This window comes from Peromyscus leucopus, chromosome 2 (assembly GCF_004664715.2).
Source record: "Peromyscus leucopus breed LL Stock chromosome 2, UCI_PerLeu_2.1, whole genome shotgun sequence".
NCBI lineage: Eukaryota > Metazoa > Chordata > Mammalia > Rodentia > Cricetidae > Peromyscus > Peromyscus leucopus.
In genome coordinates, this window is record NC_051064.1 from 110,466,865 (window position 1) to 110,487,035 (window position 20,171).

Sequence of the window (20,171 nt, forward strand, 5' to 3'; positions counted from 1 at the left end):
TGTGAAGACAGTGATGACTTCTTTGATACGGAAACTGCAAGTTAGTGATTTGTGTCCCTGTTCATAACCACAGCCAACAGGAAGTTGATGTAGAGCTTTGGGGAGGTGGCAAAGCTTATCTAGTCAAGCCGAGATGGGAGCCCTTGCTCCAAGCACAGCCCTCCTGCTTTACAGCCCCGTCTCTCTGGTTCTTGCCCTCACGTTGCCTTCCGGCTTCCTCCTTGGCTGCTTTCCCTCTCCAGGTTAGGCCTTCGAGTCTGATGCTCCAGCTGCTTTAGCACTGGATCCTTGAAGTCCTTTATCCTTGGGTTTTCAATCCCTCCCCCCACCCGAAAACTTCCTCCGTCTGCTAACCGTCCACTCTTCTATCCGTCGTTCCTGGCTCCGCTTTCTTCAGGCCTTTGGCATTCCTGCCCGGAACTATGACTTCAGTGTCTTACCTGAGATGCCTCGTTCTGACTAACACTACTGCTCTTCTCTTGAGCCATCTGCTTTAAAGTGACTGGCGATTATACCATTTTCTTTCACGTGTGACTTACTTTCTTACATGACTCTGTTCTTTCTTGTCTAGAACACTTTTCTCCTTTCTTCTGGATCTGCTTTGTAATTCCCATGTCAACCCTCAGTCAGTCAGAATAAAGGCAGGGATCAATGTCTCCTTTTCTTATTTCTAGCATGGGATGCCTGGCAAGTGACAGGTGCTTATTAAAATACTTGTTGGATGCCTGTTATTTGCTTGTCCACTGCATAAGTGAGCGAAGCCATCTCTTCAGGGGCTTGAATTGAGTGGCAGTTCTGACGCAGTGGGCTAATTATAATGACTGCTCCTTTACTTGGAGGAGGCAGAGATGTGTGAATCGTATTAGTGCCATTTTATGTCTTTGGTTTTATGTTCTATGATCTTGAAAGGATAGTTCCTCATAGTGAAGAGAGTAACTTCTAAGTGTCTCAGTAATTGAAGGCAAGTTGTGTAATAGCTAAGGGATGATGGTGTGGCTATATTCTGTTTTGTTTTGTTCTTTACACTTCTCAATGTCAATAGCATCAGTCATTTAGCTGTGAATCAATAAAGGCCAAATGAAAAGGATGGGTATGCTCTCACCCTTGGAGCTATCCAGAGGGCAAGGAGTGGAGAGATGGGTATCCAGAGGTGGTTCCTGCTGGTGGCCACACTATCCTTCTGGGTCACAGTTACTTCAAATGACTCCCAAGTTCACACACGTCTCTGCCATCTGAATTGGGTAACATGTATCCTAACAGCTATCCGGACGTTTCCCCGAGGTTTTTGTATGCTGTTTTGGTTAGCGTAGACAGAAATTCACTTTAGAGTGTTACTGAGTTCATGGTAGTTGATTTGTCATCAGTGGGCAGGGAACAGCCGGCATCTTGTTGAAATTCAGTCGTTGTCATCTTTAAAGGAGATCCTTAGAGGTAAAACGTGGGCCAAGATGAATGTTTAAGTTACAGTGGCCTGTATAATGTAATGTATACCATCAAACTATTTTGAGGCCAGGCATGGTGCACATTTTTAATCTCAGCACTCTGGAAGCAGAAGCAGGTGGATCTGTGAGTTCTAGGGCAGCCTGATCTATATAGCAAGTTCCAGGATAGCCAAGACTACATAGTGAGGCCCTGTCTTTAAACAAATTTCTCTTCTTCTCCTCCTTTCTTCTTCTTTTTGGTCAAGTTGGGCCTGATGGTGTAAGCATAAAATCTCAGTTTTTTGAGAGGATGAGATAGGAGAATTGCAACTTTGTTGCTCACCTAGGCTATATAATGAACTCAAGATTAGCCTGAGCAACTTAATGAGACCCTATCTGAAAATATGACTATCAGGAGGGTTGAGGATTACCTCAGTGGTAGAGCACTTGCCTAGTATGCTCAAAGGCGAAGCCCGGTAGCAGGAGAAGAGTCGGTGGACAGTTGTGTGGCCTAGGCTGTGTTCCTTCACACTGCAGCCAGCCACACCATCAAGCTCTAGATCCTGTTCATTGGAGAGCATGGTACATTAATAGTCTCCGAGAGCCTGGTTCTGAAAGTGCAGTGTCACCTTGAATCAGGGGGTCAGTCCTGTTGTGGTTTTTTACCTCATCATCTGCAAGTTAGATTCTGATCTTGGAACAATGAAATTTATTCCATTCACAGATCTATTTATCCAACAGATACTTAACTATCCAGCAGTTACCATGGAATGACATACAGAGTGGAAAAGACAGACATGATTCTTTTCCAACAGGAGCTTGCAGGCTAGAACACAGCCACACCAAGAGCTAGTTACTGAAGCTGGGCGGTGGTGGTGCATCCATTTAACCCCAGTACTCAGGCAGAGGCAGGCGGATCTCTGTGAGTTTCAAGGCCAGCCTGGTCTACAGAGTGAGTTCCAGGTCAGCCAAATCCACACAGAGAACTCTGTCTCCAAACAAACAAACAAACAAACAAACAAAACCAACCAACCAACCAACCAATAAAAAACAAATGCATGGTGATGAGAGACCATAACAAATGAGTCTGAACTAAGATTGTGAGGTCTTACCTTTGTGTTTGTGTGTGCGTGCACATGTGCCTATATAATGCAGGTCAGTGGGTCTCAGGGATCAAATTCAGGTCAGCAAGCTTGAGAGCAAATACCTTAACCCAATGAGCCAGCCGTCTGCTGGCCCTAAACTAAGATAGTTTTGGAAATGAGGGGTTGAAAGGATTTGAAGTGGCCAGCAGCTTCCTTCAAGATAAAGAAGTCGGAAGGAAGTAAACGTGGAGAAGAACTGTCCTTGCAGGCCAGGGCTTTCAGCTTGAGGGTGTGTTAGTTAATTTTGTCCTCACGGGAGGACGGGGTTGCTTGAGTTCTGAGGCACACAGTCCATCATGGCAACAAAGGCACGATGGTGGAGCGGCTTTGTCCGTGGCACCAACCAGAGAGCCAGAGAGAGTGCCAGTGGTCATTGTCAGTCGCCTTGTCCTCTATTAGTCCATGGGAAGGTGCTCCCCACATTGAAGGCAGGTCATCCTCCCTCAGTAAACCTCTGAAAATCCCCACCACACACACACACACACACACACACACACACACACACACACACGTGTGTCACCTAGGTGATTCTTAATCTAATCAAGTTGACAATGGAAATTGGCCTTCATAAAGGCCCAGAGAGTTTTCACCAGTACCCTACAATCAGGGTATATATCTCATTTCTTTAGAATTTTATGTGATTTGACCTAACTTATGTGTAGTACTCCAAAAGAAATGCTTTATAAAAATGTTTGTAACAGCTTGGGAGGTTAAAACAGGGCTTGTTTTGCATGACCAAATTTCTCATGAAAGACTACATATTGCTATGATTTATTCAATCAGGATCATACCCAATAAGCGGTTGAGTCAGAATTGGCAACCAGGCTTTTGGACCCCTGGTCCTAAGCAGTCCACATATCAGATTCTTTCTTGAGGGCTTGGCAAGGGTGTACATTTCTTCACTTCCTTTCTTAAGACAACTGCCAGAGTGTCAGATCTGGAGTCGAACATAGTTGGGTTTTATTGGAAAAGATGTTTGCTACATTTCTTTGCATTTCAAGATTCCATTAATTAGCTGGGTAGTGTTGATGGCACACACCTTTAATCTCAGCACTTGGGAGGCAGAGGCAGGGGGATCTCTGAGTTCAGGGCCAGTCTAGTCAATGGAGTGAGTTCCAGGACAGCCAGGGCTACACAGAGAAACTGTCTCAGAAAAACCAAACCAAACAAAAACAAGATTACATTAATTAGAAGCTACAAATCCACATTAGAAATTATTAAATGTGAAAAGGATACATTATAGGACCAGTGTATCTCTGTACGTATCTGGGTGATTGGAGTAGTTCCTGCCTCAGGAGGCTGGCGGGTGAACTGGATCACCCCTGTCAGGTCACTTGACCTCTTAAGTAAATGTTTGTTCTCTCCTGTGGTGTAGGACAGAACTCGATATGAAAAAAGAGCTTTCAGATTAAAGAATCTTTTCCCCTAAATTCCCAAGAACTTTTGGTCTTGCTGTAAGGAAGCAGTCTGGGAGACACAGCGCAGGACAGCTCCACATTTGTATCCAGGCTTCCCTGCTTCCTGAGTGGCAGATGAATAATTAGTTGTGACTTCTGAGATGCTTAGTACTGAAAGGGCTTCAGATTCTGGGCTTAGAGGAAATAGCTCAGCTAGTGAAATGATTCTCACACAAGCATGAAGACGTAAACTTGATCCCCAGCAACCACAGGAAAGCCAGTGGTGGTTTATAGTCCCAGAGATGGTTATCCCTGGAGCTCACTGGTCAACCTGTAGGCTCTTTCTAATATTGAGCCCCAGCTCCCAGTGAGAGGTCCCTTTCGTCAAACAAGGTAGACTGTGGCTGAGGAATGCCACCTGAGGTTGGTTTCTGGCAAACATGCACAGAGTATTTGAGATTTTGAGGTTTTTCAGATTTGAGAATGTTTGGATAGACTTTAGTGGTTGAGGGTCCCAAATCTGAAATATCCTCAAATCCATTTTGGAGCACTTCAGATTTCAAAACATTTTGGACTCAAAATTTTAGATTGGGCTACTTATAATTGTGCACCTTTCAGAATTGTGAGGATTATCAGAAATAACTATAAAGGGTCCAGAATGGTTTATTGTGGAGCGGAGAGTATGGTAAGTAGTAGGTGCTATTAATGTGAGCGTAGCTTGTCATGTGTGGCTGCTTTAGCAGATGTTATTTGACATGACACTTTTGAAGCACTTACCTCAGTTCCTGGCACACAGTAATTGTAGTCACTTATTCTAACCAAGTCTCCAGTCCTAAGAGTGCTTTCAGCCACAGGCCATTTTGTCCTCTTGGAGACATTTAGCAATGTCTAAAGACACTTCTGATTGTCTTTATTTTGGCTTTTGCCCATGTACAACTGCGTGGAAATATAAGTGGGCAGTTACTTTCATAATGGGAGCCTCTCTGTAGGCTTCCTTGGGCCCAGAGTGTAAGCAGCACTCCAGGGTATTGTCTCTGTGTTGTGCTGGGAGTCCTGCTTATTATTGATACTCGATAGTTCTGTGAGACCCTCCTTAAGTAATCTGAGTGGAGAGCAAGGACCACACACAGTGAGTTCATAAGAGAAGCGACGCTTGTGTGCGTCACAGCTGCCAGAGTTAGGTCTCCTACTGCAGGTAGCGTCACAGCTGCCAGAGTTAGGGCTCCTACTGCAGGTAGCGTCACAGCTGCCAGAGTTAGGGCTCCTACTGCAGGTAGCGCCTTGGTTGTTGTGACCTCAGTGGCTGTGCGGAGCCTGTTCCTAAGCACTTCATACCCTTGACCTCAGTCGCTCCTCACCATGTACTGTCATGTACCTGTCCTACTTAGTCACTTGAATGTTTATCTGTTTGGTATTTTAAGTCATTCCAAACTTAATTATTTAAAAGAAAACATAACTATTGTTAAAAGGAAAAATATAGTTTGGCTTCTTGTAAGTAGAATACAGGTTTAAAATACTATGGTATCCGAAACCATATCATCTATTTTAGAATTCAGGTTAAGAATTCTTTTTTTTTTCCCCCGGTTTTCCGAGACAGGGTTTCTCCATGTAGTTTTGGTGCCTATCCTAGATTTGGAGACCAGGCTGGTCTCGAACTCACCAATATCCGCCTGATTCAGCCTCTCGAGTGCCGGGATTAAAGGCATGCACCACCACCACTTGGCGAAGAATTCTTTTTGTTAATGATTTTTTATTTTCATTTTATGTGCTTTGGTGTTTTGCCTGAGTGTGTGTCTGTGTGAGGGTGTCGGATTCTTTGGAGCTGGAGCTCCAGACAGTTGTGAGCTGCTGTGTTGATTCTGGGGATTGAACCTGCGCCATCTTTTCAGCCTCTAAAAGTTCTTTTATGTGTACCATTTTAGACTAAACACACTGTGTTACATCCTGACAGTATCCGAGGTAGATCCCCTAAGAAGGAAAATGAACATTTCTCTCCCATGAAGTAGCTGAGCACGTGTAATGGGTGTGGTGAGGAGGTGAGGACTGTAAATAACCTGGGTCAGCTCAGGTCAGACTTTTCTGCCAGATGAGGTAAGTTTAGGTCAGTTTTGTCGCCAGAGCAGCTGTCAGACAGTTTTTAGTTTTCAGGTGTCTTTTTTCTTTTCTTTGTTTTGGATTTCCGATTTGGGGATACGGCAGTTAAAGTAGGAAAAGTCGGTGGTTTTCATTTCTCTGGAGTCCCCGAGCCTGTGGGCTCTTTTCACGTGGAGGGTAGTGATGTTAGTGGAGTCTAAGAGGATGGTTGGCTCCTGATGGAGCCCTGACACAGCTCCATTCGCATTTCTTCTTTGAGCAGTTCTGACTGGAAGGATTGATGTTTTCAGACTGGAGGAAGTGCCTGCTGTATAAGCTTTAGGTCCTGAATTTGGCTCCCTAGTACCCAGGGGGAAAAGCCCAGCATGGCAGCATTTGGCTGTTATCTCATCTTTGGTGGGAGAAGGGTGCCCATAGCCAGACTCCTGAAGCACTGGCCAGCCTAGCCAAGTGGAAGTGAGAGACTTCCCTCAAAAAACAAGATGGAGAGCAACCGAGGGAAAGACAGCTGATGTTGGTCTCAGGTCTCCACATTAATACACACACACAGGAGAGTGGTACTTTCTGGATTTTACTCCTTTCAAAGAACAATTATGTAGGCGGAGTTTTTTGAAGGGACCGCAACCAGCTCTGTTTGCCAGCAGCTTCCCAAATAACCACTCAGAGACTTATTATTAATTACAAATTCTCGGCCATTAGCTCAGGCTTATTACCAACTAGCTCTTACAACTTAAATTAATTAACCCATTTCTGTTAATCTATGTGCTGCCCATGGCTTTTACCTTTCCTGCATGTCCTGCTTCCTTCCTGTTTTGCTGGGAACTCCTCTAACTCTGCCCTTCTTCCTAGCATTCTCTCTTCCCTGAAAATCTTGCCTAGCTATCAGCTAATCAGCTTTTTATTAACAATGAGAGCAACATATTTTCACAGTGTATAGATGGATTATTCTACAGCACAATACTTACAAAAAGTTCAATAAAAATTGTTTTCTTGCAGTTCCCATTAAATATAGTGGGTCCTTTTAAAATCCAAGGGCAGGTGTATTATGAGAGCATAGTGATTTGACATTTCTAGTGTTTGAACAATTTGTTGTCATCCTGAGAATTATTTCATTTTTTTAAAATTATTTTTTAATTTATGTACATTAGTGTTTTCCCTGTATGTATGTCTGTGTGAGGGTGTTGGTGGGTCCTCTAGAATTGGAGTTACAGACAGTTGTGAGCTGTCATACAGATTCTGGCAACTGAACCCAGGTCCTCTGGAAGAGCAAGCAGATAATGCTTTTAACCACTGAGCCATCTCCCCAGTTCTGAATTATTTCATTATTAATAATCATTTTTCCCCATTTTTGGTAAAAGACTAATAAAACATAAGAATGTTGATATAGTGTGGTTTCAAGAAACACTAAATAAGAAGTTTGGACACACATCTTTGTAGTTATTTCTTCGTAAAGGTTCCATTGAGTGAAGGTGGTAAGTTCAAATTTTAGAAACCTCTTTAGCTGAGTGTGTTGTACATGCCTTTAGCTCCATCATGTGGGAGGCAGCGGCAGGCGGGGTCTACATAGCACGTTTCAGCATAGCCAGGATCAAGAGTCCTTCTCTCACAAACAAACAAAAAGCCAGATTTTTAAAGTTTGCCTGCATGTATGTATGAGCACCGTGTGTGGCTTGTGTAGGCCAGAAGAGGGCATTGGAGCGCCTAGCCTAGAGCGGGTAACAGGTGATTGTGAGCTGCCGCGCTGGTGTGAGAACCAACCCCAGTCCTCTCCCAAAAACCTTCCATTGACAGTGGCAAAGGATAATGCCGCTCTGTTAGAGCAGTTAGACAAACCAGAGGAGTGCAGAGTCGGGCAGCAACAGCTCATCCTTGTAAAGTGACGTTTGCTGGTAGTTAGGTTCACAGAATGCAGTTGTTAATAATGAAAATTAGTGTTTAACTTTATTTTAGTTAGCTCAGTCATTTTATCATGATCAGTATAAAATTGTTAGTGAGGTATTTTGTGGATTTTTTTTTTTTTTCTTTTTTGGTTTTTCGAGGCTGGGCTTCTCTGTGTAACAGCTGTAGCTGTCCTGGAACTCTGTTTGTAGACCAGATTGGCCTTGAGTTCACAGAGATCTGTGTACCTCTGCCTCCTGAATGCTGGGATTACAGACGTGTGCCACAACTGTCCGACAGGTATTTTGTGTTCTGTTCTTTACACTGTCTTTGGGAATCACATGTGTTTCTCATTGTGTAGCTCATCTCAATTCAGTGCTGCCACATTTCAAGTTCTCAGCAGCTCTTTGTGACTAGTGGTTGTTGACTTGGTCAGCACGGCTCTGAAATCTAATGATTGTGATGACACTGATCTTACAAGAACTGGAAATCTTGTCATGGTGCCACATGCCTGTAATCTTACCACTTGGGCATCTGAGGTGGGAGAAATGCTGGCTTGAGGCCAGCCAGAACTACACATTAGCTACAGACTACCTTCAGAACACAGAAAGACCCTCTCTCCGAAATAACACATAGGTCTGGTCAGATGGTTCAGTGGGTAAAGCACTTGCTATGTAAGCGAATGGACCTGATTCAAATCCCGAGAACTCATGTAAAGCTGAGCACGGTAGTGCACATCATTTTTTTTATTATTATTAAAAATTATTCTATGTGTATGGGTGTTTTGCCTGCATGTGTGTATGTACACCATTCGCATGCTTGGTGCCTGCGGAAGCCAAAAGAAGGTGCTAGCTCCTCTGGAACTAGAGGTTGCGAGCTGCTTTGCGGGTGCTGGGAATTGAACATTGGTCCTGGAAGAGAACCAGTGCTCGTAACTGCTGAGCCGTCTCTCCAGCCTCAGTGTACATCTTTCATCTCAGTCTGCTTCTGGAAAGATGGGAGGCAGGGACAGAAAAATCCCTGAAAGTCCGTTGGCCATCTAACGTGGCAGTCGCAGTGACAACTGTCTCAAGGTGGAAGATGTGGTCTGACACCTGACGCTGTCCTCTGACTGCACAAATGCAGCATGGTATACGTGTAATTCCCAGACGTGGAAATAACCTCAGACACACCGGTGTTCTGTGTGTGTGCGCGTGCGTGCGTGCGTGCGTGCGTGCGTGCGTGCCTGCGTGTGTGTGTGTGTGTGTGTGTGTGTGTGTGTGTGTGTGTGTGTGTATGAGGTGCCTATACCACTTTCACCATGTGGGTCCTGAGAATAGCACTCATTCTTCAGGCTTGGTTGTAAGTTCTTTTACCTGCTCAACTATCTTGTGAGCCCTAGAACCATACATTTTTATGAAGAAAGGGGAATATATATTGTATTCTCACTAGTGAGTCACTCAAAAGGAGAACATCCCATAATATTTTCTGGTCTTCAAATATTTTATAAGGCCATCATGTATTCTGCAAAGACGATACATGGCACTTTCCCTTGCTCTTACATGATTTTGTGTACCAAACTTAGTGTCATTTACAAGAGTCCAGCAAGTAATGGAGATGTTCAATAAGAAAAAGGATGATGGCGAAGTTAATGCAGTTTTTGTATGGGTCTTGTGGATTTGTATTTATAAACCTAACAGGGAAATTGTTTGTAATTATATTGCAAAGGAAATGACTATGGTCTCTTCAGCAAGATTCTGAAATATAAAAAAATGATTGTATTTTGATTATACAAACACAACAGCCAGAACTTTCGATGAGTTTGGACATACTCAGAATATATCTTCTTATTTATTTATTTATTTATTTTTGGTTTTTTTCGAGACAGGGTTTCTCTGTGTAGCTTTGCGCCTTTCCTGGAGCTCACTTGGTAGCCCAGGCTGGCCTCGAACTCACAGAGATCCGCCTGGCTCTGCCTCCCGAGTGCTGGGATGAAAGGCGTGCGCCACCAACGCCCGGCTCATTTTAAATCAGTATTTACAGACAAGATGTGTTTTAGGTTTTGCATGGCAGCTGTTGGGCAGCTAATTGCATACAGAGGGTATTTCCCATTTCAGTTACATATTCTCTTTCATCCTGAAAAATGAGCCAGGTGTGTTAGCCCAAGCCTTTAATACCAGCAAGCAAGAGGCCAACTTGTCTACACAGCAAGTTCCAGGCCAGCCAGGATTGCATAGTAAGACCCTGGATTGTTTTTGCTTTTAGACTAAACCTGCAAAATACTGGATAAAAATTGAGTTTGCTACTTTTATATTCTGACTTACATTTGCATATTTATTTTACATTATCTGTCGTTCTGTCAGTGTATTCAAGCCTACTGTGTGCGTGTGTGTGTGTGTGTGTGTGTGTGTGTGTGTGTGTGTGTGTGTGTGTGTGTGTATAAAGGATGATGGCTGTTTTCTGGGTATAACAGCATGAGATCAAACGTGTGAGGAAATTACAATGTCAATAACCTCCCCATTATGACTCAGTGTTCTTTAATATTGCTCAAGTATTTCTCTGAACACTACCTCCCATGCTGCCTAAAAGTATTTCAACTATGCCCAGTCTTGGAAATAGCTCTAATAAGTGATCATTGTGAAAGAACAAATGATTGGACTTGAAGTTAACATGGCATACTCAACATATGCATCAAATTTTGTTCCTTTTCCAAAATTCTAGTGTATGGTAACAGAATTGTTAAAACACATAAATCCATAAGCAGGGCAGAGTCAATAGCAGCCCAGTCTGTGAAGCTGGTGAGCAGATGTCGATAGGTTTGGCAGATCCCAGAGGTGGGTCCTGAGTTGGCAATGGGAAGGGCTCTTGGTACCTTTGCCACCAAGGTCAGGCACCAAAAAAGGAGGTTCAGAAACCAGTTAGGACCCTAGGTTCTCTGCTGCTCATTGCTTCTTCCCCACCCCAGCCTGAGGTTCATCCTCTAGAGACTAGAACATGGGCCTGCACTGGGAGAGGCCTGGCAGTGTGGGGACTGCACAAGGTGAGTTCCACTGAACACCAGGGCCCAGCCCGTCACACAAGATAGTAGACGACTGTTCTCGGGGTGAACTAGGGACAAAGACTTCAAATGACTGAGTCTGGAGTTCACCTCAGTGTCCATGCTGATCACCTTCCAGGAAGCCTGTCAGCTCCAGGAAGCTTTAGTCAGCTCCTTGGGAAGTTCCACTTGCAGTCAGGAGCCAAGCATCACCAGCTTTCTGAGGAAAGGCTCCAATATGGCTGATAGAGACCAAAAGAAGCAAGGGAAGAAAGTATAAAAAACCAAAGAACTATCATCAAAATCCTTGAGCAAAAATAGGTACGAAAATAAGAAAGAACAACAAGATGACATACAGGGCTCTTGAAATTCAGACCACGATGGCTGGGGTGATTTCACTGCTGTGATTGTGGCTGCGAAGACAGTGCATGTGACATAGTTCTCCTCTCTGATTGCTCTTGCCACAATAGGCTAACATGCTTCATCCTTATTTCTCTCTTCCCTTCCTGTAATAGCTGTGATATTTTAAAATTGTAGTGTTTGGGGCTGGAGAGTTGGCTCAGCGGTTAAGAGCACTAACCTGCTCTTCCAGGGGACCGCATTCAATTCCCAGCACCCACATGCAGTCAACAATTAACTCCAGGATCTAACACCCTCACACAGGCATACATGCAGGCAAAACACCAATGTACAAAAAATAAAAATAAAGGGGTTGGGGATTTAGCTCAGTGGTAGTGGCTCTGGGTTCGGTCCTCAGCTCCGGAGAAAATAAATAAATAAATAAATAAATAAATAAATAAATAAATATTTAAAAATTATATTATTTGCTCTTGGCCTTCCAAAGACTTTAATCTTTCATGTTTTTGAACTGTATCAACTGTAAATAAGCTCTGTTTCACTGTGTGTGCTATCTCTTGTCCCAGCTACTACTGCTCACTGGCACCCATCCTCTAGAACTGTAAACCTAATTTAGAATTAGAAAGAGAAAAGTGGCTTTCTTTAGTAAAGGTTAAAGTTCTGGTCTTTTTTGCTAAGATCAGGATAAAAGCCGTTCCCTGTCACCAGTGGTAAACAGAGTATGGGATCTTGGGGCTTTGCTGGGTCCTGAAAACTTGAGATGTCCTGGACAGGTGTTTTCAAACTGTTGTGACTGATTCACTAAAGAACACACATGACTTTGTAGATGTGTACATTATCTATCACTTGTTAGACTGACTTGACTTTTTAAAATTTATATTTAATTTTTTCTTTTAACACTTATTTCCCATGAAGGCGTCAGAGGAAGCTTGTAGATGTCGTTTCTCTCCTGTGGGGCTGGGGATTCGACTCCAGTGAACCTAGGTCACCCAGCTTTGCAGCAAGTGCGCTTACCCACTGAGACACCTCAGGCCTCGCCTACCCTGGCTTTCACAATCATCTGAACTCGTGTGTTTTTCTTCCTGGTCTAGGCCGTTGACAAGTACTTCAAGCTGCCTCATGCTTCTAGTAAACCATCCCGGATTTCAGAAAGCCTTGTGGACTCATCCTACAAAACATTAAGATTTGCCTTCAGGGCCTCCCTGAAAACCGCTATCTACCGCATAGCCACCACGTTTGGTGAACATCTGAAGTAAGTTTGCCCATCTTATCCACACTGATAGTCTGTCTCAGGCGTTCTCTGAGGGCTGGGTACGAGAAGGCTTGCGGATTGCAAGTTTTCTTATAGGTCCCTGATGGCTCTCTGTGAGGAGAGCTTTCGTATGGACTTGGTATTTGTATTTGCAATTTTTGTGTATGACTATCTTTGGGGATTTCTTTCAAATGACAGAAAGTTGTAAAAGTAGCAATATATATATATAAACATTCATAAATGTGTGTGTGTGTGTGTGTGTGTGTGAGAGAGAGAGAGAGAGAGAGAGAGAGAGAGAGAGAGAGAGAGAGAGAGAGAGAGAGATTTAAATTATCAAAAGATCATTAAAGGAGAAAAAAAATCCTGAGTGCCTTTCCAGAAAAGCATATTAAAAATAATTCTCTTTTTACATTTTGGTCAGGAAACTTTAAGACTTGGGTACTTGGGTGAGCAGAATATTCCATAAATGAGGCTGTGGCGCTTTGTGAATCATGCTGGAAAAACACCGGCAGATCACAACACCTTCAGAAACTGAACCAGAGAGAAACCACAAATGCCAGGCCTGTTTATATTTAGTTTCATTGATGTTTACTGCTTTGCTCTCATGAAATGCTCTGGCTGGACAGGATGAAGGACACTGGTTTCCTAACTAAGCTGTGTTTATTGTAATTAGAAATGAGTTCTAGACGGCCTGAGAGCTCGTTCGTGTTCCTGTGCAGTCAGTAACAGAATACTGTATATATATGCCTGCTTTCGTTCTCCGTTCCTTGTACAGCACAGGGCGGGAGCAGCGGCAGATACTCCTGGCACGCTGTGGTTCTTGTGAGAATATAAAAGAACTGTAAATGGTCCTGTATCATCGAGACATTTATTTGATTGTATAAAAGCAAACAAAAATTATCTATTAACTTCCAGACCTGTGCTGTTCAATGTGATGGCCATGGATTGTAGCTTTTCCTTTCTTTTTCTCGACAGTTTTACGTAGGGCAGGGGTTATCCTAATTACACAGGTGTGTCAGTGGAGGCACAGAATGGTTAAATCTTGTCTGAGAGCACATGCATGCTAGAACGTGACCCTGAAAAGAGGTCAGGCTTGCCCTTAAAAATTCTGTCCTCTCAGGCCAGGTGGTGGTGGTGCACGCTTTTAATCCTAGCTCTCAAGAGGCAGAGGCAGGTGGATCTCTTGAGTTCAAGGCCAGCCTGGTCTTATAGAGTTAGTTCCAAGACAGTCAGGATTACACAGGGAAATCCGCTCTCAAAAAACAAAACAAACAAACAAAAAAAAAGTGTCTTCTTTCCATTTACAGCACTAGTCTGCCCGCATGATGCGAGCTGGTATATAGGGTGTGCTCAGAATGCACTCACGGTAGGGTGTGAACTGGCATATAGGGTGTGCCCACTCACTGATGATGTAGAAGATGAGTAGGTGTGTGTGTGTATCTACTGACAGCAAAAGCAGAGAGCATGGGGATGAGATAAGGATTTATTAGTTAAGAAAGGCAGGTAGATGGCTGATTGAAAGTTAGGAGAATGAAGTTCTGACTTTCCCCTTCCTCTGAGGAAAGCCATACCTCATGTCATTGGCACCAATGAGCAATTGGGACAGAGTGGTGCAGTGGGAGGAGTCTGAGGACAGTGGTGCAGTGGGAGGAGTCTGAGGACAGTGGTGCAGTGGTTGGAGTCTGAGGACAGAGTGGTGCAGTGGGAGGAGTCTGAGGACAGTGGTGCAGTGGGAGGAGTCTGAGGACAGTGGTGCAGTGGGAGGAGTCTGAGGACAGTGGTGCAGTGGGAGGAGTCTGAGGACAGTGGTGCAGTGGGAGGAGTCTGAGGACAGTGGTGCAGTGGGAGGAGTCTGAGGACAGTGGTGCAGTGGGAGGAGTCTGAGGACAGTGGTGCAGTGGTTGGAGTCTTAGCTCTGGAGTTGCTTGAGCACGTGGGTTATGTCTGGTTACAGGGCTGCTGTCTGAGCTTGTGAGAAGTTACTGAAGCAGCTCAGCCAGGTAGTTACAGAGCTAGCATTCGGACCAGATCTTGCTAACTGGCTCTCTTAACCAGTGAGCCGTGTGGTTCCTGAGCTCTGAACCTGCAGGTGGTATATAGGACCCTACTTTGCTTTGTTTGGTGTTGATAGTGAAAAAAATGGGATCATTCATTTATGTAAAGCCCAGCATACAATATGTATTAAGCCTGTGTAGTAACTAATTATTCACCCAGAGCTCCACTCTGAGAACCAGGTACAGATGAGGTAAACTCTGGGTTTTTGTTTTGTTTTGTTTTGTTTTTTTCTTTTTTTGGTTTTTCGAGACAGGGTTTCTCTGTGTAGTTTTGGTGCCTTTTCCTGGGATTCACTCTGTAGCCCAGGCTGTCCTCGAACTCACAGAGATCTGCCTGGCTCTGCCTCCCAAGTGCTGGGATTAAAGGCATGCACCATTGCCCAGCCCTGGTTTTTTGAGATAGGGTCTCTCTATGTAACCCAGGCTGTCCTGGAGCTTGCCATGTAGTCCAAGCCAGCCTTGAACTCAAGGGATCCACCTGCCTCTGCCTCCTGAATGCAGGTTAACAGATGTGAGCCACCATAGCCAACTCCATTGGCTCATAACTAGGTAAATTTGGTTTGCCTACAGATGATAACATCAAAAATGTACTTGAGTGGCAGAGCATAGAGCAATTCTCTACCTCCAAGTGGAGGGAGAGTTATGTGGCAAGATGGTGGTTAGTGACCTCATGGGCACCTCCCTAGGTATCATCTTTCACAGTGAAGTGACTCCATTAGAGGTTTCTTTGTGGGGTCAGGAAGCAGAGATGATCAAGAGGCATTGTAGGATAATCTGTAGCAAAGGCTTTAAAACAAAACTATGGCACTGAAAAGGGTGATCTTCATCTGTCTGGAATTTTATCGTTCAATGATGATTCTATTAATTAAGAACTAGAAACCGCTGGGCGAGGTGGAGCACACACCTTTAATCCCAGCACTCATGAGACAAAGGCAGGTAGATCTCTGAGTTTGAGGCCAGCCTGGTCTACAGAGTGAGTTCCAGGACAGCCAGGGCTACACAGGGAAGCCCTGTTTCAAAAAAAAAAAAAAGAGCTAGAAAAACCAACATTTTTGTTCAAAAGTTTTCACAGAAGTTGTGTACTAGTTGTAGGGTGTTTTTGTCTGCCTTCTGCCAAGATAATCTGCTTTTGTGATGGAGAGTGGAGGGAGAACTGAGTCCCCATCCATAACATAGTGTATGTTCAAAGGGGAAATAAATCCAAGCCACCAAGCTGTTACCTTTGAAAACGATTAATGGAATCTATTGTGTTTTAACCAAACATTTTAGTTTAAAGGATTTTATATTAAAGGCAATTCAAATACTCCACAATTCAAAGATAATGTTTGAATCTGGTTTGAATAAAATAATAAAATCCAGAAAATCTACTGCAGGGCCTGGAACTCTGCACAGCAGGTTCCATAGTCGAGCAGGTTAGAGCGATGCCTGCACTTGTCAGTCTGCATTTGCTCTGGTCTTTCAGAAGGTAAAAATATGCATTGCCCAATGCAAGCCCTTGCCTTCATTAGATTGAAAAAGGTTTGCATCCAGCTTTTTCAGAAGTACTAAATAAGTGAAGATTTCTATTCATTTTTAATTGTTTTGAAAAATATTGACTTTGCGCTCTGTGGTTCACTTAATATGCTTAATGTAAAATAAAGCTTATGCTTTGCATTTATGTTTCATTTAGTGCTGTGCAAGCATCTGCAGAACATCAGAAAAGACTTCAACAGTTCTTGGAGTTCAAAGAATAGTTAAGTAATATAAACTGTGTTCATTACCCTGCTGATACAACTGCAGATGGGACAGTAAATGTTCAGCATTCTTGGATCAGAAGAAAATGGACTAATTAGATGCTTCCTTTGTCGTGGTGCTTGCTTTGAAAACTATACTTTAATGGGAGAAATCATGGAAAGAAATTCTCAGCAGAATAACCGAAAACTGCCTTTTCTGTACCAAATGCTTTTTGTGTGTGTGGTATAATAAAATCTTTATTCAGTTTTACAGGAGCATCTATGGCAGCCGAACTGTCTCTCGCTCAGATAACTTGATAATAATTACTCACAATTTTTTTTAGAATTTACTTTTGAAAAGTGGAGCCAGCTCAGAAGTAGGGTGACTTGATACAGTCTTTCTTAATCGCTTTAAGAGTTGAGCTCTTTGTAAACTCAAAATACATAAACTTAAGATTAGTTTGTTTACTAAAGGATAAAAATGGTAACAGTGGAGAAAAATTCACAGTAAAAATATTGTCTACAGGACATATTTTGTTAATCTGTTAGGTTGTGTTTTTGTTTCCAGGGACAAATTAAATTTGCATGATTGTCCAAAAAGAGTCTCAATTTACAGATGCTAACTCTATGTAAAGGAATGTGAAAAAACTGAGTTCTTAAATTACACGATTAAACATTCACATTTGGGTTTTGAGAAATAATTGAGCAACATCTATGGATTCATTTTGTATTATGCTGGTAAACGATGAGAATGTGGGCATTTCCCGGCCAGTTTTGCTTTCTTTTTTGAAATAGCATTAAGCCATTGGCAGAGGTTTTCAAATGAGGGAGAAGGTTTTGTAAAAAGACCTTGGAAGCTTCCTACTGTTTGTCTTTAGCAGATCAAATTATGTTGTGAGTCTAGTCTGTCTTCAGACAGGGAGCAGCCTCAGCCGTGTTAACTGGCTAATTAAAATATAACAGGACAATCTTTAGAGCCAGAAACACACTGTCATCAAGTAGTGAGCGAGGCCAGGATGTCCGGGTTCACGGTACTCAGGAGCGCGTCCCAAATGTACATGTGGTCATTTTATGACTTATTAGATCATTTCTTTGGAGATGAAACATTGGAGGTCCTGCTGGTACATATTCATTAGACTAGCTTTGGACCAAATCCTCCTTCATAAATCCTTTCCTGTTATCTTTTCCCTCTAGTGTTCCCAAAAGATTCCTTTAAAGTCAGCCCAGTATTGTATAGGAATCTTAAGTGTGATGTGTACGCCTAGCCTTTGTGTATTTCAGCTCCACAACCTATCACCCTTTCAACCAGCACACGGCAAATTATAAAGGAATCCTGCTGGGCTTCAAAGTGCCTTTATGGGACAGTTCCCGTTGTCAAGTTTTGGGTCTTTTAAGTGTCCCCTCTACCTTGTGTATGAAGTTGGCTTGATCCTTTTTTCAGTGTGAACGTTGGGTTTCCAGTGTGTTAGTTTCTTACAATAACCAGAGAAGCATGGCTAGGTAACGGAGGACTGTTGTGTTCTGTGAATTGAAGCCATAAGCTTTTTATACTCCCTGGCTGCCTCTGACTGAAGCATTTCAGGAGGCAGGGCTTAATCTTCCGTTTCCATAAAGAACTGTGGCGATTCCTTTCAACTTCGACTTATTTTTATGAAATGTCTGGTCCAGTTTAGGTTCTTGCCATGCCCATGTCCTCTGGGTGAAAGTGTATCTGATAGCAGTATGAATATTTCTGGATGTGCTGTGTATGAGATAGAGACCACACCATGCCTGCCTGGTGGGAGCAGGACACTGCCCATCCCTTCAGATCTGTATTGTATTTGGAAGGTGGCGAGGATGTTCTTAAAAGGCACCCTTCTTCCTGCACAAAGGAGGACCTGAGGGAGGCGAAGAGGAGAGAAACATTTCCTCTGGTGAAGTTACGTCCTGCCGACAAGCCTCCTGATGTGACGGCCTGAAAATGAGTCTTTGAAAGCCTTTCTCTGGCTGTGAGTACAAAACAGGATTGTATCAGCGCCTTTGTTTGTGACTCTAATGGGACCTCCAAAGCCACAAAGCTGCTTTTGCAGAGTAGTAGGAAACTTCTAGAATAAACCTTATACTGGTGAGTAGACATGGAGAAGTCATACAGGGTTCCTGTGCTGGATTTCTTCATGAGTGTGTGTGTCTTCCTATTACTATTTATGATAATCTGTTTATGTCTTTTTGTATATCATTGAAACTGAATTGGTAGAAGAATAAAGTGACAATTCCTAACTGAGACTGTTCACTGAACTCTGTGAATCTCTGTGTGTTTCCTTAACCATTGCAGGGGAGCCGCAACATTGTTGCTTATAGAACCTGCTCAGGGTTTAACTTCATGAGTAACCAGCTCTTGCCCTTAACCAGCTGGTCTGCTGGGTGATCTGTGTGTAGTAGTAATTTCAAAGAGCCTGAATTCTGAAAGACACACTCTCTCTCTCTCTCTCTCTCTCTCTCTCTCTCTCTCTCTCTCTCTCTCTTTTTGTCTTGGCTCTTTCTTCCAAAACTAAACAGAGTGCAGGTGCTGAAAGCCGTCTCTTAACAGAGGTTTCTTTTCTTGCCAAAATAGTATTTCTAAACAGATCGGATTCCCTAGGCTAACCGTTCTGTCTGTCAGCTTTACTTAATTAGTTTGAACTTCACCTCTAGGTAGCTGAGTAATAGGATGTCTCTTGCTCTCCCAACCCTCAGTCATCTTTAAAATCAAATCACTTAATACATTCATCAGTTACCAATCCAACTATTCTTAGCAAGTTGTTCACTACCATTCTAATTTTTATGACTGTTTTAGCCTAATTAACTAGTTTGAAGATAGCCTTCTGTGTGGTCAGGGCCAGCCTCAAACCCATGGTAATCCTCCTGCTTCAGCCTCCTGAGCGCCAGGTTCTATACAGGTGTGTTTCATGCCTGGCTTCTGCCCATCATTTAAAAGTAAGCTGAGGTTACAGTGTCTACTGTGCCCAGTGAGAATTTGCCGTCACAGCAGGGATGAGACTGTCACACCTTCAGGACCTGATGCTTGTTCCCTCTTACCTGACTCTCACTTTTTGCAAACTTCCTTATTTTTTTTTTTTTTTTAAATTTGTGCGTGCGTGCGTGCGTATGTGTGTGTGTGTGCATGCCATGTGTGTGCAGGTGCCTGTGGAGGCCAGAAGAGGACACTGAACCCCCTAGAGCTGTGAACTAAGGTGCTGGGAACTGGACTCAGGTCCTCTGAAAGAGCAGCAAGCTGCTGAACCATCTCTCCAGCTCCCAAACTTCCCAGCCCCAGCTCTTTAGAATGAGCTTCTTTAACCTTCCCGCATATTTCCATGTATTTCGGTGGGACCCCTCACCCCCCCAACACACACACTGAATGTTTGGTCATTCTCTTTTGGGGCCTAGTTGGTATTAAATCAAGCTGTAAGCTCTACTCCAACCCTGATTTCAGTCACCACCTCAGGAAACTTATCTGCAATCCGGAAGTGCAGGGAAGCTTCAGTTGGAGTCTTTGTCAGCCTCATGTTCCCGCAGCTTTTCATCTTTAACTGTGGCTTGTCCTTGGGTGTCCTGGTGCTAGCCCACGCTGCTCCGTTTCAAAGAGCTGTGTGGCTGCTGTTTGCCATTGGGTGCTCATGTTCCAACTGGCCTGCACCCACAGCTTTTACTGGATACTGTTGAGTTTTCCTCATAGGTGGTCCTGCTGGTAGAGTGGTTTTGGAAATACTATGGGCTATCACTGACAGAGAAATAATTGGGAGATGGCTTCTCAGTCACCAATCTTGACCTTGATGGCTTTTTGAAACCATGTTGACCTTGACTTATTCTTTTGTCTCTAGCTCCTG

General features: G+C 43.4%; 1 protein-coding gene across 2 annotated transcripts in view; it reads left to right on the plus strand.

Moving 5' to 3' along the window:
• Nucleotides 1-18,600, plus strand: part of Ndc1 (NDC1 transmembrane nucleoporin) — a 52,637-nt gene extending 34,037 nt beyond the window's left edge. For both annotated transcript variants that reach the window (XM_028888332.2, XM_028888322.2), the window contains exons 17-18: nucleotides 12,400-12,560; nucleotides 16,284-18,600. In XM_028888332.2, the coding sequence (XP_028744165.1) occupies nucleotides 12,400-12,560; nucleotides 16,284-16,347 (225 nt within the window). In that variant the 3' untranslated portion in view covers nucleotides 16,348-18,600. The remainder of the gene's footprint in view (nucleotides 1-12,399; nucleotides 12,561-16,283) is intronic.
• Nucleotides 18,601-20,171: the final 1,571 nt, after the last annotated feature.